Genomic DNA, 27,425 nt, shown 5'->3' with positions numbered 1-27,425 from the left:
AGCTGTCCCTGCCTTCCTTCTTGATTCTGCCTGGTGGAAGGAATTGTGAGCGTGGCATCCTGTCCCCGACTCGGAGCGGGCTCAGGCCACTTTGCCATTTCTCGACTACTGAAACCTGTCAGGCTGGCAGTCCTAATGAAAAGACCCCACGGAAGGTATGAGTCAAAAGAGAGGGGATGGGACTTCACAAGCAGAGGAGTTTATTTCACTTAATGATCAGTTAGTGTCCAGGAGGAGAATCTGCTTTCCTCAAATCATATTTCCACTCTCATTCAGAAAACGAGTATCTAATGTTACCCAGGTCTTCTGACATGAAGCTCCTTTCAAGGAGTTCAGCGTCTGTTTTGGTGTTGTCGGTTATCCTTGCTAGCCTGGCTGGGGGCTATCTCTTTGTGTAGAGTGTTCGCCCAACCCGTGCTGGCTAAATCCTCATGGCCCGCGGCATCTTACACCCCGTCCCCTGGTGCCTGGAGAAGGAGGTGTATCTGATGTCAGGAAGGCTGTGTGTCTTGTTGGGAAGACAGCGTAGCCCACTTCTGGTCCGCCATTCTGCAGCAGATCCTGAATTGTCTGGCACCCAAAGGACCTTGGCAGAGGCTGGGGCAGGGCTGGGCCTTCTCTTCCCACTTCTGAATTTATGCAACATGTGTCTCCAGAAGGCCCTCATGGAGGATTCTAAAGCCATCTTTATCCTGCCATCAGTGCACCTCCCAACACAAGTCAGGGCACTGTCTCCTTGAAACCCTGCCAGGTTTTTGCCTATGGCAGGCGAGGTTCTCAAGACTGGGTGCCAGAATCTCCTATTTTCAACCCCAGTTACGCCAGTCTAAGGACCCCTTGCTCCAGCCACATCTACTCCCTCCACTGGCCAGAAGAGTGAAGAAGTTAACAATACGGGTTTTGGACCATCTGGGTTCAGGTCTTCCTACTTAGGTACAACTCACTAGATTTATTATGCCTCACATCTCTGGGACTCAACTTCCTTATCTGTAAAGTGGAGGAAAGGGCAATCCCTCCTCACGGAGCTGAGGTCAGGAGTCAGTGAATCAACAGGCATAACGCTCTTGGAACGATGCCCGGTCCCCGGTAAGACAGTGGACAGGAGTAGGTAATCCGAGGCTAAGTTAAATAAAATCTCCTTCACAAACCAGGCTGGGCGTCCCAAACCAGAGGTAATGGCAGCTCTCTCTGCTCTCCCAGCCCATGCTGGGAGATCTCTCAACTGTCCTTCTACGACAGTGCTGCATACGCCTGTCTGTCTGCTCCATTAAACCGTGAGCATTTTGAACACATGTATGCCATTTAATTTGAAGACGGTCACCCATCCTACTTTACACCCCTCAAAGACCTTCCACAACATCTTTAATACAGTAGGCTTTCTCTAAACATTACCCAGATAAGAATTAATCTGAGAAAAGAAATAGAAACAGGCTGCTGGAAAAAAAAAAAAGGAAAACCTTTTGAGGTGCACTGGAGGACAGAAAGAGATCCAGCATTTCCTCCATACTGCCTACCCACTGAAGATACATTCTCAGCAGCCCAGAGGCGTTTGGGAAGGTAACTACTCGAAGAGGGCTGTGGGATGGACTGAATGTGACTGGCAACGAGGACGGGGATTTAGGGAATCCGTGGACCTTTTTCAACTGTCGTCAAAAATGGTATCTAATGGATCTTTTTTTTTCCCTAGAAAGACTTTCTACGGAACTTTCACTGGCTATTCAGTAGGGTCTGGGAGGGCCCCAAATTAAGCAGCTTTGACTTAGTTATTTAAAGACAAAGTTCTTGCCCTCTAAAGCTTTGCCGCTGAAGGAAGACACAGTTTTCCTTCCAGGACACGAACCCACTGAGTGGCAAGAACTGGGCAGCAGGTGCTTAGTGACTTTCGAGGAAAACTAGGAGAGGCTCCTTAAACAGCTCCCTGCTAAGAGACCAACCGGGAGGTGAGCAGCACAGCCCTGGTCACCTCCTTGGCCGCTCCTCCGCGGGGCATGAAGCCACAGGCACCCGGCAGGACACGCGGACCCCTGGCCTAGAGCGCAGACGCTCGCTGCGGGGCTCAGTCTGGCCGTAAGGGCTGTCTTCTGCAGGGGCGACCGCACAACATGCTGCATCAGGACCCAGACACCCCAAACGAGGCTGCTCATCTGATGACTGTGCAGAGAGTTAAGTGCCCCTTAGAAACCAGGGTAGGCCTCATCCCAGAACAAAGGGGAGGCAAAGCCCATCGGTGCAGAGGCCCTGCTGCATTTCATGCAGGCAGACGGCTTGCCAGGACCCCTCACGCAGGAGCTGGCTTTATGTGTAGGGGGCCACAGCGGTAAATGAAAGCCCATCCCAGCCCATTCCGGGCTCTCAGGTTCCTCCTGGAGCTGTTCCTATCACTGCCCATAGGCCTTTAAAACCTGCCCGTGTGCAGAATGATTGATTCTGCTCAAGCTGCAAGCCACAAACTCGTGTCGAAACGCCCACTTCAAATAAGTCATTAGCCTCCTTTATGGATGCTTCAGGTCAGAAGGAATAGGACCTGGGAGTCCTATCTTCTGGAGAGTAGAAAGGGAATGTTTGAAGACGTGGGGGAAACGCAGAGAAGCTGCAAGATGGTGCAGGAGCCAATCGGTTTTTTGTCAATCGGTGAGAGAGAGCTAGAAAAAAATCAGCCCTGGAAACCTCATCGCCAAGGCTGGGATTCAAACTGAACCAAACCGCCCACAGGCTCTTCATCCATACCCTGGGAAGGAAGGGAAAGGGAGAGGGCTCAGCACCCTGTCTGGGCTCCCACATCAGACAGAGTCTTAAGAACACCTAGAACACAGAAAGTCATGGTGAAGGAGGAGGGTCTAAGACTTTCTGATTTGTCACGGATATAGTCCATTCCAGCCACGGAGATGGTTGTGGCTGGTGGGGTAAAATGCCCCAGTGACAACAGCCATGGCCAGAGCAGCAGCCCAAAGGCTCCGACACCACAAACCCGAGTTGTGTAGCTTGGCAAGTTTCAGCTCCCCGCCTGACCTACGTTTAGCAATTCTGATGTATCACAGAGCAGACAGCTCCAGCCCAGGATGACTGCCTCCCTCAGCCCTTCTCCGACAGGCAATGAAAGCAAGACCCACTTTGAAAATTCTCCCCCATCATGCAAACTGACATAGGCATGCTTTTCAAAAACCCACAGCCAATCTGTTGATCATTACTTATTTACAAAGGCCTTCGGGCAGAAAGTCCTGTAAAAACCATACTTGATACAGTATACACTAGCTTTTTCTGCTTGTGGAAAAAAAAGTCCCCCCAAGGCTACCTCAAACCATCACTTTCTATTGCACATAAAATGTAGCGTGTAACACTAAAGTATTTAATATAGATGGTATAATATATCTACAGGAAAGGCATTTGTGTAGAAGTATGTTACCCTGGATTTGGTAATTTGATGTTTTGCTGAAGGCTACGACTTAAAAAAGCTTCCACCTCGTACAGAAGACCTGTCATCTTGGTACCCAAGAGCCAACAGAATAAAGAAGCACCCTTAAGCAGCAAAACTTTGACACAGCTTTGAAGCATATGAAAAGAGTGTAACTCCTCAGAATTATTATTACTCAAGATCAAAGAAAGGAACCATACTTTACATAGCAAACAGGGACAGGGAATTTGGCTCCAAAGGTTTCAGATTTTTCAGACTTCTCTTTATTTATTTATTTGCGTCTCTAAATTTAGGCGAAAGAAAAGCGCCCGGGCTTTTCTCTACTTTAAATGGATAAAATGATCAGCATTGGATCAGGCGATTACCTAAAGGCGAGTAAACACAGAACGGATGCTAGTGCGACAACTGGCATCATAAAAACGAGAAGGTTGGCAGTTGGCACATTTTCTTCCTCCTCATAAACTGTAAACAAGTATGTAAATCAGCAACCCCCATGCAAGACCGAGTGGAGGGGCAGAAGAGGACTGCTAGGGAAACACTTAACAGGGAAAGAGGATCATGATGGAAAAGGACATGGGGCTGAGTGAGTCTTCTCCTGGGACCCGTGTCCTCCACCACCTGGAGAAGAACTGCCCTGTCTCCATCCTAGAAAGGTGGCCATGGAGAGCCGGGAAGAGGCAAATGCTCAGAGGAGGGAGGAGGGAGGAGGAGATCACCATTATTTTGTTTCAAGAATCAAAGAGAGGAGAATGGCTAACAGCAACGAGAAGAAAAAATTATCGTCAGGACGGCAGGTGTTTCTGTGGCAAGAACCGTGGAGGGAAAGCAGTGCAAATCTGAACTCACTACGGTTTCACTGAGGTGCTAGAGGGTTAGGATGTTGGAGGAGACCAACCTTGGGACTGGCAGATGAACTGCAGGCAAAAAAGGGAGATGAAGGAGGAGGAGTCCAAGAAGAGGACTGAGCAGAACTCTACTGGAAATTGGCTCCATTTGCCACTTCCTAGAGGAAGCTGTGGTCAAGACAGAAGGAAGGAAAGGAGGAAGGAGAGGTGGAACGAAGGGCAGGAGGGAGGAGAGAGAGAGAAAAAGCGTGCCTACAAGCTGCATTTCATAATTAATACTGCTTTTAGCCTGAGCAGAACTGGATTACTTTTGAACTTTGCTTTGGCAAGTCCACAGATTATTAGACTTTTTTTTAATCAGTCAAAATCAATTAACAGAAATGTGATTTCAATCGACAGGATAAAGAGAAGGTAATCTTCAGGTCCATTTTTGATTGTGATGATACATCTCACATATGGCCTTAAGTACAGAAAACAGTCCTCGGAGGGCCGGCAGCAGAAAGAGACTTGCCGGAGGCAAGCTCACCACACGCGCTCCTCTGATTGGTTGCTGCCGTCATTAGTGCCACTGCTGTTTAGGAACTACACACAGACAGGACATGGTGACAGCTCCGACTTTAAAGCCTATGTATTTTTCAAACAGCTTTTCAAACTGTTTTTCATGACAGAATTTTTCCAGCTCTATCATTAACTGCTGACAAGCTGACAGAATAAATACTCCAGCCTTTAAGAAGCCATCTAACGATCTGGTCCCCTCCCCCGCCTGGAGCTCGCTGGGGAGGGGAGACTCTGGGCCCCCGGGGCAGGGTGGGGAGGGGTGGGGGGGAGGGGAGATGGAGCAAGAGGGGGAACCGCGTGGCCCTCGGCCCCTCACCTTACCTCATCAGCTTGGGTGAGGAGCCGGGTGAGTTCCTCATGCCTCCGTTCCGCTGCTTTTTTTTGGGTGACAGTGTTGATGGCTGTTCATCTTCAACTGGAAATACAGGCAGCTCATGAGATTATGAACAGTGTGAGGGCGGACTGCAAAATACAGGCAAGATATATCAAAGGACACACACTCACGGCTCAGGCACTCACTAGGGAATTCATGGCCATCTCTTAGGACCCAATGACAAAGACCAATGCGTTAGTCAGAGAGGCCGGCTTAGAAAAGGTGAAAGCGCCACCTCCTAACACTCCAGCGTTTGAACATGCACTTTAAACAGGCTAAAACCCTTTGTAAACACCCTGCCATCAGAAAGAAAAGAAATGATCATTCATCTGTACACAAATACATGTGCATCTACATCTGGGAACACTCCATCATGACGCTTAGAAGGAATTTTGGTGACTTTGCTTTGCTTTGCTGGGTCACCAAATAGTTTTTCTCATAACCAAAATCAGAAATAAAGTGGTATTTGAAGTAGCAGCATTAAGAGCTGCCAGCGTGCTGCTTCGGCAAAGGAACCATTGTAACTGGTCCCTAACTCCTGCACGCCAGAGGAAAGAGCATGGGAGAGAGGCGAGGATCTGAGGCCAGAACAGCCAATGTTTCAGTCAGGCAGGACTGGGAACATCGGTGTGCTCTGGCTCAAGAATCCCAGCCCAACTCGGCTCCTGTCCTTCCAGCTCCCAAGACAGGGCACGTGGGGACGTGCACATAGGGAGGGGCCCTTCCTTAATTCATTAAGACGGGAGGACCAGGCTGCAAGGCTGGAGAACCAGGCCAGGGAAGAGCGCCCAAATGAAGCAGGAGGTTGCCATTGAATGATATCTCTGATGATGGGGTGCGGGGCAGGGAGTGAGGGCAGCAGACGGGATTGGAAACCACAGGTTGTTTTCCAAATGGCTAAACCACACAGATCGCTAAGCAATGGGAACCTCTGTCCACCAACAACACAGCACACTCTACGGCTTTTGCTTCAAAGACACCCACTTAAAAGCTCTGTAGACGTTATTAGCCTGCATCATGCTTCTTTTTAAGAGAGCTGCTTGGTAATTAGCAGATGCATACACAGCCTATCACCCAAGGGCAATGGCAGCAAAATTTTAGTCTTCCTCTCCCCACCCCTACACAATTTGGGGCCAAAGCTGTAAGGTCAAGAAGGAAAAATAGGGTCCTCGCACTCATAGTTGACTGCAACACAGACTGGGTGGAAGCAACCCTGAAACTCGAAATGCACGCAGTTACCTTAAAGCTAAGAAGAGAAATATTAGCAGTGGCGACATCAAAAGAAACCAGATACAAGTTAACGGTGTGCACATCTTAGGTAGGGGTGGAAAGGCCATCTCAGCTACTTGATACTATCCAGGAGGACCCATATCGGAACATGCATTGTGGTACTTCCCTAAGAACACTAATTTAGCATGTATGATAACATGGTTCCAAAGGGATTATAATAATTCAACTACCTGCTTCAAAGTATCACACTCTGTGAAGTCCCTTATTCTACTGTCAGTCTGGAGTTGGCTAACTTCTAGATGACACAGAGAAAGGGAACGAGAATGGGGTTCAAGGTGAGAGCATGACCAGGAGCTATGATGGCAAGAAAGTACCTGCAAATGCCACACCCTGTCCCCCTGCTTCCCCCGCCCTTTCCCCTGGGGGCCCAGGCTCAGGCTGCGACCGTATCAGTCACTTAGGGGTCCAGGCAGGAACTATGTGGCTGGGAGGATATCGCATCTTATCAGAAATGAGTATCCACAGCAAATCACCCAGAGACTAAATAGCACTTAAAAGATTAAAGGAAATAAATACAAGCCACATAAATGGTACCGAAAAAAAGTCACTTAGAGGTGATATGCATCTCTCAGCAAGCAAACAGGCACTCAGAGCTTGACCTGCATTCATCTTCCTTTTAGAGGACAGGGGGCCGGCATCCCAGGCAATAATGGGGGGAAAAGGCAGTGAGACTGAGACTGAGCGAGAGAGGAGAGAGAGAGAATGTACGTGTGTGGAAGTGTACTTTTACACCTTCCCCACCTTTGAATGGGGTAGAAAGTCTTGCATTGACTCCACCCCTATAACAGAGGGTCATCTTTTAATATAGACCACTTGCGGTGGTTGCATTGTGTTCAGGATGACCTAGCATTAGTTGAGTAGCATAATGGACTAAATCTTGTGTGTGTGTGTGTGTGTGTGTGTGTGACTGTCTGTCTGTCTGTCTGTGTGTGTGAATGGGTTTAGTAGGGGGTGAAAGTTCTCTTCTTCTCCTGGTTAGAACGAAATATTCCCAAAGGTCCTTCACCTAACCAAGTCTACTCTGCTAGCTTTATTCAAGGCCACCAGATGTTGCCATGGTTTTGTCCAATTATACATGGAGTCTGTATCTGTTAAGAAGTCACACTCACTGGCATTTCTGTCAGATTCTTTTGCTTAACTTCACTCTCTCCTCTCCATCTGCACTCGGCCTACAATACACAACCCTCTCTGGTTAAGCGCCCATTATCCTCGCACCTTGTCGCTGTCTGTTTACTTGCAGTGATCTTCAGGTGGAAGACCTGCAAGTTAATACCTGTCTGCCAGCTCTGCCAGCTCCAGGGAAACACCTTGTTCTGGTGCTAAAGTCATGCCTCCTTCTAGGCAAGGAAACTATTTAGTTTCATCGTGACTCAGAAAGATCATCTATCATAATCATAAAGCACTGGAACTGGGATTTGTTCTCTTACATGGAACGCACATTCAAAGGCTTCCTCCTGCACTCATGGCCTGGAAACGCAGATCCGTTCCCTGAAGAGATGGGGGAAACTGTCTCCAGCTTAAATATATTAACATTGCATGATGGAGACCATTACATATGGCTTAGGTCCCACAAGAGAAGCAGTGATCACTTCTTTCTCCTAAGTAGGACATAAGCCATATCTGATTACTATCCTGTACATGGATCCTATCAATTTCTGCATATTTAAAGAAAGCAGATCTAGGAAAACTTTTAGTTAAGCTATAAAATAGAATTTTCATTTCATGGCTTTTGTGGCTTCATGAGAGACATACAAATTGAGTTAAAAGGGAGACTTAAATTTACTTGCTTTCATGAAAGACAAACACAGTGAAGTAATGGGCCACTACCTTATGCCAAGGCACACTTACAGGATCATAGCCAGCCTGGTTTCTGGCTAATTACAACACATCCCTGTCTCTGGCATCTCCATGTGTGTCTTCCTGCAGTGGAAGCTGCATGAAGACATGATCTTTTAAAGGAACCTGACTTACCAGCTTCTTTAAAACACAAACAAGTTCAGGAATCCAATGTGGAATTTTTATAGGAGCTGAACTCCATCCAGTCTCCAAGTACTCATAAAATTCAAGGGCTTGTTTTTGCACATCCCTAAGTATAACACTTAATGTGCTGTTGTAACTTCCCAGGGCTCGCTTGTCTAATAGGCACTGAACCTAACAGTTTTACAGTTGGGGAAGACTCCGTGCAAGAAAAATGTCAGGCAAGTCTAATGAGGCTTCAGATCCCTTGGTTTGCGCTGGAGTTTAATTTAAAGTTACAACGATGTTTTAACATGTTTGCTTATACTTGACTAAAGAGGATTCATTATTTCAATGACATAACCTCCAGACAATGTTCTGGGAATTGATTTAAGATGTGGTGGTAATTCCAACAGCCTTAATGCAGAGTCGAACATCTGTAACAACATTTTACTCAACTTTTCATCGGCATTCTGTTTTCCAGCAAAAGCAAGGCAACATCTTCCAGAAACCCTGGCCAGAACTCTGGGCTCACTTCAAGATGATCATATACGTCACTGATTTTTTTTTTTAATGAAAAATCCCTTTCTTTACTGGCCTAGCCAGCTTGCAAACACTGTGTCAAGATTCCCCAATGCCTCTTTGTGGGCACTTTGAGTAAAATGGGGCAACGATTCCAGTTTTAAGCTTTCCTCAGTAGTCCATCCAGTGCTGCCCCGTAATGGACCGGATGCTTAGCTCCAGCCTGGGGCACATTTCTTTTTTTCCCTGTTTCCTCAACAGGATTTTTAGGGGGATGATGCCCTTTGAGACTCAAAGGTGAGTTTGTTGGCTGCAGTTAAAAAATGGTTCAAAGCAAATAAACTCGGAAACGTAATAAAAGGCAAACAATCCATAAACATGAGTCAACTGGCTATCTCCATTACGTTATTAATCACCACATCTGGAGAAACCCACATCTGCACACACTTAGCAGGTCATTAGTAATGTCATATTCACACTGGAATCACTCAGAGTAAGAGGCATGCAAAGTGGCTTGAACGCAAAGGCATCTAGCTAACAGGGCTTCCAACTGAAGTCTAGTGCAAGCTGCTAGTTTTGGGGGAGGGTAGTTTGAATTATTATTTCTCATTTTTTTTAGGGGTTTTCTCTTCAGGACTTTGCTGCCCAACAAGCTAAGTGCATGCTGAAATCCACAGTAGTACGTCTTTCTTCTTCCACTGAGCTCAGCATGTGAAGGTAGAACACTGAGGGGTGCGGTTATTAAAAACTGGGATGGATTCCAGAACTCCTTCACCTGGCTCGGTCACAAGCCGAGAATTGTAAGTCGTGTTCTTGAACTCAAATGGGTCTTTGGGATAGCGTGATCTAGCTCCAACCTTGACTGCCAAACAATAACAAGAAAAGAGAACCGAAATGAATCCTTTGTGAAAATTTTTCATTAGGAAAATTCCAAACCAGTTTTAACATTGACTAGAATTAGAGTTTATAATTAAAATGGAAGTTTCCTCCCTCACAGCTGATTTGCAGGGTTTTTGTTTTTGTTTTTGTTTTTTTTTTGTCTTTTCTTTTACCCCAATGACTTCTTGAAATTCTTTTTGCTGTGCTATTGTCATAGATGTCAGATGGGAAATATGTCATAAGACAATCTTGTTTGTGCAATAATTTCCCAAAATACAGAGTTCCCTTCTACCCTATGACATACTCAGACACAGGAAACAGTTTTGCAGCAAGACCAGAGCCATCATCTCCTGAAACCTGCTAACATGCATCCTACTGAATAATCACTATTGTCCAAGTCATCAACCCTCCATGTGAAATTATCGTTTTCATCTCGGACCACTGGCTTGGGCAGCCCCCTTGGCTACGACACTGCTGCCTAACTTGCATTAAATGCCCTGGGTTTGCCACTCTTAAGAAAGGGTACGTATAGCATCTCCTTGTCTCTTGAATGACATCAGTGAAAATCGGGAGTGTGTTTTCAGTCTTTCAGGATGTGAATGTTGTTTTACTAAAAATGGCAGTTTATGGAATCACTCGACTCGAGACTGAACAGTGTGCTTCCTATTTCCTGTGGGTTTATTAAACTTCCTATCCTCCCAAGAAAAATCATGTTAAGTCACAGTAATACAGTCATTTGGCCATAAGGTAATTCACAATGGACAAAAGACTCTCAAGCTGATCCAACCTCTCTCTAATATGACTGCCTAAGGCCTTCAGCAGGAAATCCAGGCTAGTCAACTCAAGATCTTACAACGTGGCCACGAAACAGCAATCCCGGGCTGTGGCAACAATAACAGACCAACCAATGCCAGATAAATAACCCACACTGTGAGTTTGGTCCTATAACTGCTGTCAAGGGAACATAACTGTTGTCTCAGGATGAACTTCATGGTGGGGGTGCCATGTGCCCATCAGTGAGGCTGGGCAGCTCAGGTAAGACAGGCATCGGAGCCAAGCTCTATGCCTAGAGGGTCAGAGGGCAGCTCAACAACAGAACATGGGGAATTAAACTGGGTGATATCGTTGGGATGAGAGTTTCTGGTCAACCTTGGGATAACGTGTCACCAAGAAGTTTGGTGAACACTTTGTAGTATTATTGATAGGATCAACCCCCAAAAGCTTCTTTTTCTTGACAGCTCATGGTGAATGTTAATATACAGATAAAGAAAAGAGGAAGGGTGTTCTCTCTCAAAAGCAATGCCAACAATAATAATATCACCAACATATTATATAGATATATAAAACCTTCTACAATGGAACAATCACTTTATCATCTACATTACCAGGCAGGATAATTTCACAACTTCTAGCCGAGAAATAGTAAACACATTTATTCGGAAAACCTAGAGGCTAGAGACAAGCACGACCAGTTATTATGTAGAACAAGGATGGAAAGTATCTCCTAGTGGCCCTGGCTGCCCTAACCCAAGCACAGGGAGTGGCGCCCCACGGTAGGCGGAGGGGGCAGGTAGGGGAGGCTTGTTGGAGCTTTTTCATTTCTGGCTTTTGTGGAGCTAATAGGAGAATGGGGAGGGAGACTTTAATGAACAATAGGTCATGCAGAAGTTAATCACAGGGTATATTTCTGGCTCTATTCACTGCCAAGGAAACCTGAATTGTGTAAGTTTGAGCCCATCAACACAGAGCAATGAAAGAATTCAGCTCCTACACGGGAGAGAAAAGAAATACCATATAAATATATTAACAGAATCCACATGAATTCGATTGCATTATTCTCTACAGAAATACCATGTCCTAACAGATCCTTTAGAATCAAAGTTGGTGAATTAGATGTACCTACTGTAGGCACACACCCAATCTCAAACCATAGCCTCGTGTTCCATACGCATCCTAGAGTCTAGCCTTCATCAGAGTCCCCTGTATCCAGAATCTCAGCTCAAAGTTCTTTACTAAAAACTTGACCTGTCATTATAACTTGCCCAATGCTCTCAGCCTGCTCAGTATTTGGTAGAAAGCTCCTTTTGGCAATCTGGCTGCCTTTGGTTGGTTTCTTTCTTTCTTTTTCTTGGACCAGACTGTCTCCATTACCTCAAGGGCAAAGAAGAGTCTCCAGCAAAGATCACTAGGTATTAGCTTATTAGAGATGAGACACAGAGAAGAATGGATGTCTAAAAGCAAACACACAATGGAAATGAGAGATGCAAGAATTTCTTTGAATTGCCACTCTGGAGTTTGGAGATACAGAAGGTAATAGAAGATAACTTTTACTTTAAATCAAACTGAGAAGAAGATGGACAGCAGTTCAACAAACCAGCCTCTTCTCCACTTTCCTTTCCTTCTCTCCCTGTTCCCCACTCCCAGCACCAACAAGATGGTAAAGGTGCTGAGGCCACAGACTGTACCCAAGTCCTTTCTGTAACTCTGACACAGGCAGCACATGTTTGTGGGGGACACGTGTCAGAGGATGGGGTGAAACCTGCCAAGTTCCTGGCACCCACAGCTGCCTTCTTTTTATGTTTCTCGACTTCTGGGATCAGCAAGCTATACTCTGGAACATATTTCTGTAGCACTGAGGAGCTAAAAATTGCTGTTTTACATTTTTAAATGGTTGGGGTGAAAAAAATCTAAGAAGAAGACTATTTCCCAACACAGTGAAATGAGAAGAAATTCACATTTCAGTGGCTATATAAATAAAGTTTTATCGTAACACGGCCACCATTGTTTATTTTCCCAAATTGCGGCTGTTTCCACTCTAGAATCCAGAGTGGAATAATTGCAGTGGAGATGGTGTGGCCCACAAAGCTTACAATTAACTTGCTGGCCCTTCATAGAGAAGGTCTGTCGATTCCTACTCTCACGCATCTTCTCATCTTTCCCTAACTTTCCAGTTTTCACAAAGGACAATGCTCTTCCTCATGAGCCGGACAATAAAAGAAACACTCACAGAACGCACTTCAAGTGCACAGATGTGGGGAGGTCGGGAGAGACAGAGGTAGCTTAGTGACTCAAGTGTCCCTCCCACCTGCCCTGCTCTTCGTCCTGCAGGTCCCTTTGCATGTGGGGAGACCAGCCAGGTGAGTTTCCCACTTTCCAGCTCAGGTTAAGTTAGATTTATCCACCGTGCACTTTGAGAATCAAGGCAAACCACATCTACCGCGAGCAATTCCTTGGAGCTGTCAGTGTGAGCTCCAAGCCCATCCTGTGAGAGCCCGCACAAGACAACAGATTAACCATTAGACTAGATATGTTGAAAATATACAGCTTCAACCTTTCCCCAGCTAGCTCAGAGCGATATATAGATGATTATTTCAACCGTCAGCTGCCGCACAGATTTAAACCCCTGCACAATAACTCCTGGATTCATCTGCCCCTTGTCAAACTTGCACAGCTTTAGTTGGAGGATACATGGTGTGGCAGTTTCACTGTGAATCCAGAATGATCCAGACGGCTGCTGTCTTTTTGTTAACAGGAAGCCAAACTGATGAGTTTGTAATGCATTTCTTATCAAAGGTTGTTTCAGAAAAGAAAATGTGCCCCATCACTTTGGCTAGAATTTCACATCTACTAGATTATGGGCTTAATCAGAACATCTCTGTGATTTTCTTGAGGAAGCAGATCATTCTGCATCCATTCCCTTAAAATCACTTGATGGCAATGAATTACGTATTTACCAATTTATAATTATCCTTGATTTTTCCCCTCCTGCAGTATACTTAGTAAAAATCATCAGCTGGAGCCTACAAAGCAATGGTGCTTAATAGATACAAGCACGCTAATTTATTTTTTTAAGCTTAATGCTGATCTTTTTGAGCTGCATGTCTAAAATGGTCATTGTGAATAAAGGGATTGTAATTTTCAACTCATACGCTTAACAAAGACAAAATGGACCGTAATGGAATTTATGGAGCCTGTAAAGGAACTCTCTTTTTAATATTATCAAATAGATTTGAATTTACTGTAGGATAAATCGGATCTCTCTGAAATGTACCAAGAGAAAACACCTGTAAGGTACTGAACACTGTTCCTGGCACACTTCAAGTGCTCACAGAGACGGCAAAGCTGTAACCCCCACTGATGCGTGAAATTCAGTACTTACATACCAGCGTTAAAATAGCTATTTATCCTGTCTTTATTTGAAATTCTGATGTTTTATTTATTATGTTTTTTTTTTGCTTTTGGATTAAAAAAATATTGCATTAAACTATTGTTTACCTTGGTTACTCAGGGTTTGGGTGCCTCCTTAAATTTGGTGTCCAAGGCAAATATCTCACTCTCCCTACTCTAGTCCCAGCCCCGCCACGTCTCGAGGGTGTTCTAGGGGCTGAATCTGCCTCCCTGCCTGTCGTTACAAAGAACTTATCTTTTTGGTCTCTGCAGGTGTGTTACAGGCTCCCTTGCAGAACCGGACAAGGCAAATATAAATTGAGAGTTATTCTTTTGACCACTTCATGCTGTTTGCAGGAGATTGTTCAGGAAAACCCTTGCAGGAAAGAATTCCTTGTGGATTTACAAATTGTCAGACACCCAAAGGAGTGGAGAGAAGATGGTGTTGCCTCAGGAATCTGAGATTTGCCACCCGCCCAGGGTGAGAAACAGAATAGAGAGAAAGGGTTGGGCCTCTCCTGGACTTAATTTCACACCTCACATCAAATTCTCCTGGTTAACACAATGTTGACTTATACTTCCACTTTGGGATAAAAGTTTTTATTTGCTTATATGTGTTAACTCAGATGTCACCTCCCTTTTCTTCTTGTTTTTCCTCCCCCTGCTAAACAGCTTCAAGGAAACATGACTGGCAGAGAACGTCAATCATGTTTTCATTCCCATTTTCACTTTGCTATTTACATTTTTTAAATTAATGCTTGCCCCAGTGATTCTATTTGAAGACCAGCCTAGAATCTAATTGTGTGTATGTGAAACTGTTTTCTAAATTGTAAGACAGTACACAGATAAGGGCTATTATTATTATTAATATCATTACTATTATCGGCTCATCCATAAACACCGCATCCTCCATCGAGCCAGGTTTGTCACCGAGCCCCCTGGAATTCTAATACGTATTCCAGATGCTTGTGCTGATACTTTCTCTGAAACTCCGATAAAGGTAAGACGCATCGTTTTTTTAGTGCAACCCAGGTGCACCGCACGGCCCGATGAAGGATGTTCTGCCAAAACACTTTAGAAATACTGGATGCTTTTAACCTTGGGAGGTAAGAACCAGTCTGGATTGTGATTTTACACTAAACACAGCATTTAGTGTATTTCTTAAGGGCATAGTCACCTTCTAAAGATGGTCCTGAGCTATAAAATCATTATCTGTATTCTACCGTAATTCATCTTCAGACGTAGACTCTGCAACATTTTTAAATGCTAGCACACGGTCAGCCCTTTCTGGTCAACACAGAGAACACAGCGTCGAATGCAAGAGCAGGGCTGGATAGGGTTTAGGGGGTGCAGGCTTCACCCTCTTTTGGGTCAAGGCTACACGAATATGCAGACCCAGAACCAGCACCCAGGTCAGCTGACTTCTAATCCAGATCATTTTGTCAGAATCCTGCCCGTGAGAGCAGGCCACCTGTCCAAGTCCTAGCTCTGACCCTCACGTTACTCAACACCCCAAGGTCACAAGGTCCCCACCCCCCTGGACAGAGGAGGACACCCAGCTTTGAGACGCTGAGGGGTTAAATGAGAGAACCAGAGCCCACGTGCTGACAGCCTGAGGACAAATACCATCTTGGTGTGCACTGCCTGGCGCCACCCTGCTGCGCCTCCAGATTTTATGCGCAAGACAATCTTACGTGAAGATTATCCCTAAAAATACGGATTTCTAACTTTTGCTTTAAAATCTTGTGGAAGACTGTCTCATGGGACATGAGCTCACCAGCTCTTCAAACCCCACGATGCTGCCATCTGGACCCCAGTTATACAGCAGAGACCCCGTGTTAGCATCTCTGGCTCCGGCTCCCGCGACACTCATGTGTGCTGTTTCTGAGATAAGGATTGTAAGGTACGGAAGCTCCCTCTACAAACATCAACTCATATGGAGCTGCAGTGAGGGTAACGGTTAATCACGCAGGCCTCGAAAAACCACACTGTTTGGTCTGAACCCGGGTATTTGGTAAGTTACTGAAGTTCCATTTTCTCACTAGAAAGGTGGGAATAGTCAGAGTACCTTCCTCCGAGGGTTGTTGTGAGAACAGACCGAGGACATAAAAAGTGCTTAGAAGGGTTCCTGGCAGGCTCTTGATAAATGTTACTCATCGTTATTATCTTGGCTTTGGAAAATCAAAGTAATTAGAGCTCTCTGCCATCAGGTCCTTCTCCGCAAGTCCAGTCTGCTTTCTTCTGACTGTTCTACTCAAATGGGTTCACAATCTCTCCTCCGCCCCACACAACTGACCCAATGTCCTACCACCAGACTGGGGTGAGACTCATCGCCCCCAACCTTGTTCTCTGCATCTTGTTTGACGGTCACCTCTGTCCCATATTTCACATGGCTGCAATGAATGGCTCAGGTCAAAATAATTAGGCTACGCCAAGTGTCATAAAAACAAGAAAAGCCAGAATATGGGCCTCAATTGGAGAAGGCTGGGACTGTTCAGAGCAGTAACAAATGAAAGTCAGATGGAAATGTGGAGAAACCCCACTGTTCCCTCTAAATGACAGGAAATTCAGGCTGCCTGACTGTGAGGGTCTTTTCCCTTGAATTTCTGGAGGGATGTCGTGGGATTGGGGCGTGTACGTGAGATGGAGGGAGAGGCAGGGGGATGGTGGGGTAAAGGAGTAGCAACTCCTTTATTTTTCTCCATTGGTTCTTCCTTTCGGCTCCCTATTCTATCCACCCTTCAAGAAAGAGGTTAGCCTGCTTCCTCCAGGAAGCCTTCCCAGATGACTGTAACAAGGTGGAATCCCACCTTTCTTTAAAACTCCCTTGGCACCTCTCATCTCACACCCCTCTCACATCTTATGTATTTGCACTACAGTTTGTTTTCTATTTCAATGTGCCCTCCCCAACTAGACTTAAGAGTTCTTTGATGCAGTCTACAACTCTCTGAATCTCTCATGGTGCTGAGCCCCTGCTAACGTTCCTAATAAATAAATCACTAGTTCTTAGTTGCCAGAGAGGTGGCATTGCAGAGGGGAGGCGCACAGCCTAGTCGTAGGGAGCCCAGGTTCTAGTCCCGGCTGGGATCACTAATGTGGCCTTGGCAGGACCCTGCCCCTGCTGGAGGCCTGGTGTTCATTAAGCACGGGAGTTTTTCAGCTTGGATTCGTAACAGGTCTCTGTTACTTCACAGGTACCACAGGAGCCAGCCATGGACTGAAGGCCTCATGACCCTATGGCCACAAACAGTTATCCAGAACTTCCTACCGGACTCAACCCCAAAGCACTATAAATGAGGAAAAGCAGGGTTCCTGGTCCAAGGGAAGTGTGGTCCAGCTCAGTGGTTCTCAACTCTGCGTTTCAATAAAACGAACCGGAGAACTTGAGTCCTTCCTCTGACTGCATCAACACACATCTGGAGGGGCTGGGGGCTTGGCACTGCTTTTTCTTTTTCTTTCATTCAAAAATCTTTTTAAAGATGCACAGTAAGAGAGAACCACAAGTCTAGCCGGAGAAATGAGATCACTGCGTTAGACACAGATATGTATCTCTCACAAGTTATATGAAATACACTATGAAAGGTGCCGCCTGACAATGTCAGGTGAGGCCTAAATGAAATGCCTTAGACAGTAAGTGCTAGAAGGTCTGGGTGGTCAGGGAAAGTAAGACTTGAAACAAGAGTTGGATGGACAGAGACATCAGCCTTATTCACCTGCGTATCCCCAGAACTAGACGCAGGGGAGTCAAGCCAGGATGCTGAACAGACTGGGAAGGGGTGGGGAGCAGAGGGTGGGAAGGGCACGCTACGTGGAGGGGACAGCCGGAGCAAAGGCAAGGAGGCAGAGAGGCACTAAGCTAGGGAACTGTAAGAAAGTCCGTGTGGCTGGAGCAGGAAGGTTCATTTGAGGACACAGTTGCGGGGTATAAGGGGCAGACAACGTAAGGCTTTAAATGCCAAATGGCAGAATCTGAATAATACTTGATAATAATCGGAATCTCTGAACATTACTATTTCTTCGATTTCAAGACTCAAATTCAGAGAAGACAGTCGGTGGTTTGCATCTTGGAAAAGTCGATCAAAAATCTCCCTCACTCGGGCTACTTTCTCTCTGGCCACTTAAAATTTGCAAGTGTCCAAGATAAGATGCCCACATATGTACATGAAGCCAAAAACGAGGGGGCCCCTGGCAATGGTCCAGTTCCACTCTATTTTATTCTGTGGAACGTATTTGACAGGAAAATAAAGTTATTTAATGCCTTGGAAAGGGATCCTGTGAAACTCACAAAGCTGCTTCCTCATAGCCCAGCCAGTTAAATCCAACCTTCACTCTGGGCTGGTTATGCCCTAACTTCAGCTATTTATGTTGATCCCATTCCCTAGAAAAAGAACTGGAGGGAAAGTGGTCAGGGTTTGGCTTTCACAAGAAAACTGCCACCAGTACTTTGAAAACCATTTTCAACAAAACCACCGCTTTCAAGTGGATTCACCGAGAAGGAAATGTTGCCCCCAGTCCTCAACTCCTTGGTTTCAGCTAATCAACCACACTTCAGGGTTCTCTCTGTCAAAAACACGTGAGTGAAGAGAATAAGGATGCGTGTGATGCCGTCTGGATCCTTGATCCGCACCCTTAGCTTGGTACGCCTAGAAAAAAAATTTAAAAAAAAAAAAACCTCAAAAGAGAAAATTTCCATTGGATTCCCTCAAATTTTTAAATTATGAAGAGTAAAATACTCGCACTCAAAATTCTAGGTAGAATTTGACAACAATGAAAATCAACAAATATGGGAGTTATCCTGGGATTTAGTCCTCCCCTTACATAACCTCAGTAAATCCACTGTCTCCTAAACAGGCCGTGTGTGTACCCAAATACCCTGTATAAAAGGAATAGTGTAGGTAAACGAAAAAAAATGGAAAAAGACATAGTTGTGTCTCTAAAAAATTTTCTTAAAGACTGAAAAATAGTCTATGTGTGGATTAAAAGAAAAACAAAATAAAAGAAAGTTCTGCTTGTATATTTGCTTTTTACTTTTCACATTGTTGCTCAAATTGATGAGCTGATGAGCCTTTGTGCAGACAACCTTATGAAAAAAAAAAAAAAAGAAACCCCCCCAAAAACCTTCTGGCCTTTTTTCTCAGAATTTAGTTTTGGTCCAGTGAGAAAAGCAAACTTCTTTGGTTAACTTGGATCTAAAGTAATTCTTGATGAGAGAGCATTATGTTGAAATTATTTTTACATAGCCCATTAATCTAGTACATAAGCCCCCTTTATAAAAATGTCCCTCATTATCCTGGTATGGAACGAAGCCTAGGGAATTAATTTGTATAAATAAACATTAGTTAAAAATGGGACTTGCCGCATAACAATGATCAGATGGCAGAGGTAATCCAGTCTTAGGGGCGAGACTCTGCTATTGTGTAGTTACCTTTTAAAAACTGTAACATTTATTTAACTAGGACTGGTTCCAAATGAGCATTAAATCAACCAACTTGGATTTAAGGAAATCTTAGCGATGAAAAGGTATTGTCTTAGGGGAAGACTATCTCTTCAGCAAACAAACACACACAGTTTTAGCCATCCATTTTAGAGAAGAAAAGGAAAGAGAATCTGGAAAAGAAAAAGCAGAAAGTGGCGGGGCTTGGGATGGGGAGGGTCGGGGGGGGTAGTACCTAGAGTACAGCCAGGTAGAGGGTTTCATTTATAGAAGAGCAGCGCCACCTGCTGGTAGATCTGCATTTCGAGGCTCTCTGCAGTTGGCCGGCGGTCATCTATCTTGCAATCTATGCATAAATACACAGCAGTATTTCTCAGCTGCTGTTATACATAAGAATTTTATTACCAGTCGGCAGATTTCTAACACACTGGTTGCAGTTTAATAATCCTCTATTACCTGAAGTATGGGTTATATAAAAACCTAGAATGTTAATTGTTGGCAAACCAATTCTAATATGTAAAGCACTGTAAGTCACCCAGTAAATATCCAAATAAATCAAAAGGGATAGCTCTTTTCCCTCTAACAACATGTTATTAAACACCACAACTTGATCACTTACATAAAAATAATGTTCATATATTTCAATGTACTAAGAAATCAGGAAAAATGTAATATAATCTTACTGAGAGCTTTCTCTTCATTTACAATTTAGAGGAAAATGTTTTGCAATGAATATTTTTTCCCTGCCTTTAAAAAAGTTGTACTGAAACCAAGGTGTCATTTAGGGAATTTTCTCATATAACAAAACCAGAGTTATAAATAACTAAGATTACATCTATAAAATCTTACATATTTTTAAATGGCAATAGAGGAGTCATGGAGCGTATAAGTCACTGATAGACTGAGCAGAGAAACAGTACCTGTCATTTTTCCAGAAAAAGATCACACAAACGCGATACCAAAGGAACACAATAAAAGGAAGAAACAGGAACGTGATAGGTGACTCTGATTACATCGGCAAAGGAAACGGAAATAAATTAACACCCAAGCACCCACGAAAGGCACAGTGTAGCTTCATGCAAGTGATCGTTATGCAACAGGGAAGGCTGGTGATTTTGTAAGAACAGAAATAAAGTGTCGGCTGTGAAATCTGGTGGTGATAACTAATAACCACGCTACTAACAACTCTGATTTGATCTCTAACTGAAAAAAATAAAAAAGCACTCTACAGGATAGATGTATGCAATAGGAATCGTACTTTTCACTTGAAACAAACCCCAAATGGGATCAAAGGGTCCCAGTAAATGAAAAATGGCAGTTCCTATGTTGCCCTGATTTGATCTCAAGGAAAACCACCATGCTGATAAGATACCAGAGCTTAAGAAGGGGCAAGGCTGTTCTTGGATTGTCATGGGAAGGGGGTGAGTGTCTCTGCCCATTCGGCTGATGGGAAGCCCACCCTAATTTCAAAAAGTTATTGAGATTTAATCTCTAAGAACTACAGTGAAAAAGACTGCTCATGCAGCACTCAGAAGGGTATCCCTTAAAACACACACAGACACTCTGTTTTGCTAGTTCTGCTGGGAACTGTGGAATCCCTTTATGTTTCGTTCTTCCATCTTCTAAGTTGGGTAAGGCATAGGGGTAAAGAGATCGAAAGTCAGAGTGCTTCCTGTGAGTCCAGAGCGTTTCCGGTTACCTATCACACGGGGACTTAAAGGCAAGCGTCTCAAGCATGGGCAGAGAGCATGCCATCTCCCACCTCGGCTGGTTCCCACTTGCTGTGGAGAGACAGGGTTGCCAGGAGAAATTTCAGGCAGATGTGGAGGGTGTGGGGGACTCTGGTGGAGCTCAGGGCTGTCGAGATGGGAGCTGGGGGCTCACCTGCCTCGACATAACTCCCAGTGGGTCAGCCAGTGTATTAGCCCAGCAACAGAGGGTCCCCACAGCTGGCTGGGGTCTGAGTGGTTAAAGGTGCCCTCAGAGCAGTAGGGAAACATTCAGTTAATGGAAACTCAGAGTTGCAGGAAAAGAGCTTGTTTGAGCTAGAAAGGTATCACGGACCTGAAGGGCAGAGCGAGGTCACCCGGAGAGGAGAGAAACAATGGAACATCTCCCTGTCAGACTCAAATACCCAGTGAGGCCCTATGGAAGGGGAATACATCTTCACCCCCAGATCCACTGCCCAGTCCAAACACTGCCAAGCTGGAGCAGGGGGAGGGAGGCGCTGCCTTCAGGAGCAGCCGTGCTCAGTTCGAGGTCCAGCTCTTCCAGAATGCTCCCAGTCAAAGGAAGCTGCTGCTCAGAAAGGAGTGCCTTGCTCAAGATGGCACGAAGGAACAAACAGCGAGATCTCTAGGCTCAGGACTCTCTTTTCTTTTGAGATACGTGCCTGATGAACTATGGAAACACATTCCCGACATGGTTTCTATGTGACTCGGCAAATATTTGTTGAATTCCTAACTGTGAGCCTTGGCTGCCTGTGGGCTTTACGCTGGGAATTCGAAGATCACTGAGAGTTGTTTGTTCTCGTTGCTGACTTCTAGAACGCTCAACATGAAAACTGCTGGAAATGAGGTTTACATGAGTTGTGACAGAATGACAGAGGAGAGATCCATCCAAAGAGGTGGGTCGGGTAGCCAAGAAGTCTTCACAGAGATGGCGATATCTGGACCATGTGTTTAAAGCAGGAGTCAGCAAACTTTTTTCTGTAAAAGTCAGGCAGGAACTGTTCGGGGCTTTCCATTGCAAACACCCAGCTCTGAGGCTTTGACTTGAAAGCAGTCTTGGGCAATAATGAATGAATGTCTGTGACTGTTAATGATAAAGCTTTATTTACTAAAACAAGCAGAAGGGCTGCGATTTGCTGACACCCTACTTAAGAGGCTGGGTGAGCCTCCATCAGGTAGAAGAGGAGGGGGAAGGAATCACGGCACAGGAAAAAGCTATAGAAATGTGTCACAAAAGAAAAACAGGACATTTTAAAGAATGGCTAGATGAAACATGCTCACGTGGAGACTGGAACTAGAAAAACAGGTTGAAGCCGAACTATGAAGGGCTTTGAATGCCATGTTAAGAAGGCTGGAGGTTGTCCCATAAAAAACAAGGACCCATCCAAAGTTTCCTTTTTTTCTCTTTAAAAGGGAGTAATAACATGATCAAATTGTGCTTTACCGTAATAAACTTAGTGGTGGTTTAGTGGCAAGAGAGACTAATTAATTGGAGGGCTGTGGTGGTAGACCAAATGAGAAAAAAATGAGGGCTTGAGGTTGGCAGTGCCACTGAGAATGAGAAGAGAAGGTATGAAAGGTCAGCCAGTGGTCAAATGAGAGAACTTGGCCCTCAGTAGGATGGAGGAGAGAACAGGATCGCGGAACTCAGGATTTCAAAACATCTGTCAATACTTACCAACCCACTGCTAGACCTGTCCTCACATCAGGTCGGCTCAAAGGAAGAGGCAAAGGTGGGGCCCAGGTAAAGGGTGTGGACCCTGTCTTGGCCCTGATCCTTGCACTAATCTCATGAGTGTGAAAGTCAGCCAGCAGCAGAGCCCAGCTGCCCATAAAGACATTTGGGAAAAGTGATGATGTGAAGAAGGCTCAACACTGTTCAGACCTCAAAGACGGGCTGAGGTCAAAGCCACCATCAAGAAAAGAAATGCTGATGGAACTTGAAAGAAATGTGATCTCTCTCCACCATCTGTTCCCCAATTCTTGGCTCTCCAATTTTCGTCTTCCAAGAACACATCAAATTCACTATCTCCCTGTCCATTTTAGAGATGGAAGAGACATAGGGCAGTTCCGGTAAGATGAGGAATGACGAAACACAGGGGCACAGTTGCTCTGTGAGACGGTCCTACTGTGACCTTACATATGAGGAAACTAAGGACTAGAGAGGGTCTGGAGCTTGCCCACAGCCCCGTGCTATCGAGGGATGACACCTACCCTGGGAGTGCCTAGATAAAACAAGACGACGTCAGTGCCTTGAGAAGTATAAAGACTCATACACGTGTAAGGCACTACTCTTACTACAGCAGTCAGCATCCACTGAGCATCCATTTGGTGAACATATCAAAACATGACTGCCCCAGGACTGACTGCAAAGTCCTGTGCCTCGAAAACACACCAATCCCACCCCTTCTCTCTTTTACTCTGCTCTAAGGTTCCCTAGACTTTCAGGCTTCAATTGCCAAGGAGATCATTTTAGCTCACTGCACAGTGAGGGGAATGGCTTGGGAATCCCCTATTATAAAGCAGAGAAAAGGTAGGAGATGTCTGTCTCTCAGACGCCCATCTTCATCTTCACGAGAGAAATCTGTGAAGGAGTGACCCTTCCAGCAACTAGCACCTTGCACGTTTCGCATCCACGTCCCAAGGCTGCCAGGCCATGTGCCCTGAGCCTCCACATCCTTCCTGTCTGCATTCTTAGCAAGTTTCATCCTGTCATTTTCACTGTGCATCTCTTTTTCTCTGCAGGTCATTGTACCTCCTTTTTCAGTAACACCTGTTTAGGGCTTTGGCTTTGAAGCCTCCCTGCTGGACGTGTTCTCTCAGTTGGATATGTTACAAGCCATATGTGGAAATTTACTCATCTGCATTGAAGAAATGGCCAGATCAACCTTGACAAAATGCAGAGAGCAATTCAAAGCCACTCAAAGGGAAGAGAGTGATCGGTACAGCCTGAGAGAGCTCTGTGAGAAAGCTCCCTGCCCACCCCTTGTCTCGAGTGAAATACCCAGTGTGATGACACAATAGAAAATGCCTGTAAGACACTCAGCCTCTGGACACCTCGAAGTGGGAGGAATTGTCACTTGGGTGCTGTGGGACTGGATTTGGCCCCCTAAGGTTAGAGTCGACGATCTCAATACTCATGAGCAGCCTTAAATCTGTCTCCGCATTTTGGCAGGTGACTTGGTCATTCACAAATGGTTACAGCTCTCCACCAATGGGCCCTTTTCCTCACATTGGCCCTACCTGAAGCATTCACATTTTTGTGCTACCCTGACTCACAGGAACATGATTGGGGTCATCAAAATTAGCAAAACTGAATGCAAATGTCACACATCCTTGATTGTCTAGGACAAAGGCTCTACCTACACACATACACTTTGTATGCTGGTACCCCTGTCTCCCCTCATTGGTGGATTTTGGCCTACTGCGATTTTTTTCTACCTTGGTTCCCAGAACTTCTTCCCTAATATTTAACCTTCACAAAGAATAGGGATTGTACCTCCTAGATGATAATTTTCAAGATTCTTCAGTTATGTCCCAGTTTTTCTTTTTCTTGCTACATTATCCCTTCTGAATCTTTGTGTCCCAGTTTTGTGTGTGTGTGTGTGTGTGTGTATACAACTGGGACACAAAAAGACTGTATACACAGACTGCATGCATCATACTATCCAGCTATCTATATAATACTATAAGCAGCTTAGAAAGTTTTAGGAAACTTTACAGATCCAGCGCCATCCTGCTTCTGTCAGACCACCTATTCCTTTAACTGATGATTGAGAATCCCTTCATTTATTCATCCTTTTACTCATCCAATATTTACTGAGCTGGAATCCTTCAGGCCACTTCCTACTCAGGCATTCTTGCCAACACGCAAAGCCCAGCCAAGGATGCTAGCCTAGTTACACTTCTGGCCTTGGAGGGAAGGCAGGCAGCCCCTAGGTCTTTTCTTGACTGAATACAATCCAACAGGCTCCAGCCCAGAAAGCTGGCATTGGCCAAAATGGAGATCACTTTCAGGCCAGTAGTCCGCTCCGCTCCCAGAAGATGGTCCCCGCTCTGTGAGCTACAGATGCCCCTCAACAGGCTGCTTTGTGCGCTCGACCTCTGGGGAGCAGTCCTTCTCATTTCAGTCAAAAGTCTCTCAGGGCCATTGACCATCCCTGATGCAGACCTGCCTCCAGAACTTCCACTTTGAGTTGGCAGGTTTTCTCTGGAGCTCTAGGAATATTTGGTGGTGCTCACCCTGCCCTATTGAATGGGATAAAATGAGGGCTTTCTGCTTTCCTAGAAGCCAGAAGAGTTTTTCTCTGGCTGTTTCCCTCGGTTGTGGGAGGACAGCTCCTCCCACGGATGTTCAAATGAAATGACAAGAAGAAAGGCTACTTTGGAATCTCCAGACCTTTTCCCCAGCTCCTCTTAGCTGGACATCAGAAGACTGTCTCCTCACAAAAGGAGGAAAAGAAGAAGAAGGAGATCTCCCCAGAACAAGAACCTACGGGCGTGTCTAGAATCTCTCTGCAAACCAGGCACTGTCTATTGACAAAGGGGTCTTTGCTCTCTGAAATTTCCAATGTGTGGCTCTGACAACACTGGTCGTGTTTCCATCCATTTCGATTCGCCTTGGAAACACGTCTGGCCAAGGAAGCAAAACTCTGGTATGCACATGTGAGGATGCAAAAGTCCTAATTATCTAGGGAATTCAATATGGTGGTTTGGGAGAAAAGCTCTGAGAGAGAAAGGACACCACAGAGCCGCTGGGTGCATGTACTCTGCCTCGTCCACTCCCAGGAGCTGGCATTCCCAGCACGCACACCCCACCACCGTGTGGGAACTCAGGACTCAAGTGCTTCCCTGTGCTGTTTTAACGACCCTTTGGGGTCGATGGTGGGCATAAATCCTCCAGTCACGATGCTGACGTTTACAGACACAATGAACGCAGACCAAGTCCTTGTGCACAGAGAAATCAAAAGGAAAAGAAAATTGTGCCATGTACTTAGAAATGCCACATGACTTCCTCGGATTTTGTGTGGCAGAGCTTCACAGGAAATGTGTTTTGTATTTTCACTGGAGTAGGATAAGTGGTTGAAAACTACAGTGGCTTTTCAGTGAATGGGATGTGAAGCACTTTATTATCCTGTTCCCTCCATCGATGGAAGGAGACATGCTGTCTCCCTGAGAAAGATGGGAGGAGAAGGTCGTATTGCCATACACAGGGATTTAAAACAGAATTCCCATGAGCTCTAACTGAAACCACCGCATACACCTTGAGCCAAGAACCCTCAGGGCTGGTCACATGTCCCAGCTGGTGGCCCTACTGGCTTTGTTTCTGCTGCCCAGCCTGGGCCAATGCCATTCATGCCAGCAATTCAGAGCTGCCTGGCTGTGACCTCATCTACACACTCAAGATGTAGGTCTTGTTGGAAATGGGGAGGCTGGTAAAGGAGGGAGAAGAAAAAGGTTAGAAAAAGGAAATGGATGGAATAGACTCCCAAGACCAGGGGCAGTGGAGGCAGCCCAGTCGGTCTCCAGGCCCAGCCAAGACTTCAGTAAGTTCCCCAGTAAGAAAACTCCACGGAACCCAAACAGGAATCACAATGACGGCTGGGTCAGCTGGGGAGAATTAAGCTCAGGAAATTTAACTAACGGGCTTCAACCAGTTCAACACCATCAATTAAAGTTTCTTTAAAAAGATTTTTAACTGCTTGGATTTGTGTTTGGCTAACGTGCTTCTGCTGCGAGTCCCAGAGGCTGTTAGATCACACCTCCCTTCCTCAGGCTTCTCAGAGCGCCTTCTCCTGCCTCCTCCTGGCACGACCTCCCCTCCGTGGGTCTTCTCTACCCTTACCAGGGCGGCTCCCCCCTGCCTCCTCAGCTCCAGGCCCCTTCTCCACAGGGGTCCTGGAAGCCTTCTCAAAACAAAGCCTCTGTCGCTCATTCCCCTGGTCAGATACCGTGAATGCTTTCCACCGTATTACACGTTAATGCCGCGCCAATCACAAGGCTCTATGCACCCTTCTAGGCTCCCCTCCCTGCACTCCCAAGAACAGGTTTTAAGCTGCAACCCAACTGGGTGACCAGCCATTCAGCAGGAATTTCCAGGCCCTAGCTCCCTGCCTACACGCCCCTTCTCACGCTGTTGGGCAGGACAGCCTTTTCCTCCCATTCTCCAATGCACATCTGAACTGTCACATCCTGTGGTCCTGTGGGACCTCTCCTCAGCTGATCAACAGGAGGTGACCTCTGGGCCTTTGCACTGACA

At 45.6% G+C, this 27,425-nt stretch overlaps 1 protein-coding gene across 8 annotated transcripts in view; it reads right to left on the bottom strand.

The window, feature by feature from the left end:
- The window catches only part of KCNMA1 (potassium calcium-activated channel subfamily M alpha 1), a 708,582-nt gene that overhangs the window by 83,580 nt on the left and 597,577 nt on the right, over positions 1-27,425 (bottom strand). For all 8 annotated transcript variants that reach the window (XM_072971241.1, XM_072971239.1, XM_072971250.1 and 5 more), the window contains one exon: positions 5,137-5,230. In XM_072971241.1, coding sequence (XP_072827342.1) covers positions 5,137-5,230 — 94 coding nt within the window. The remainder of the gene's footprint in view (positions 1-5,136; positions 5,231-27,425) is intronic.

Source organism: Vicugna pacos, chromosome 11, assembly GCF_048564905.1.
Source record: "Vicugna pacos chromosome 11, VicPac4, whole genome shotgun sequence".
In the NCBI taxonomy this organism is placed as follows: Eukaryota; Metazoa; Chordata; class Mammalia; order Artiodactyla; family Camelidae; genus Vicugna; species Vicugna pacos.
Note: the sequence above shows the minus strand (reverse complement) of the source record. Positions and strands in the feature narration are given on the sequence as shown.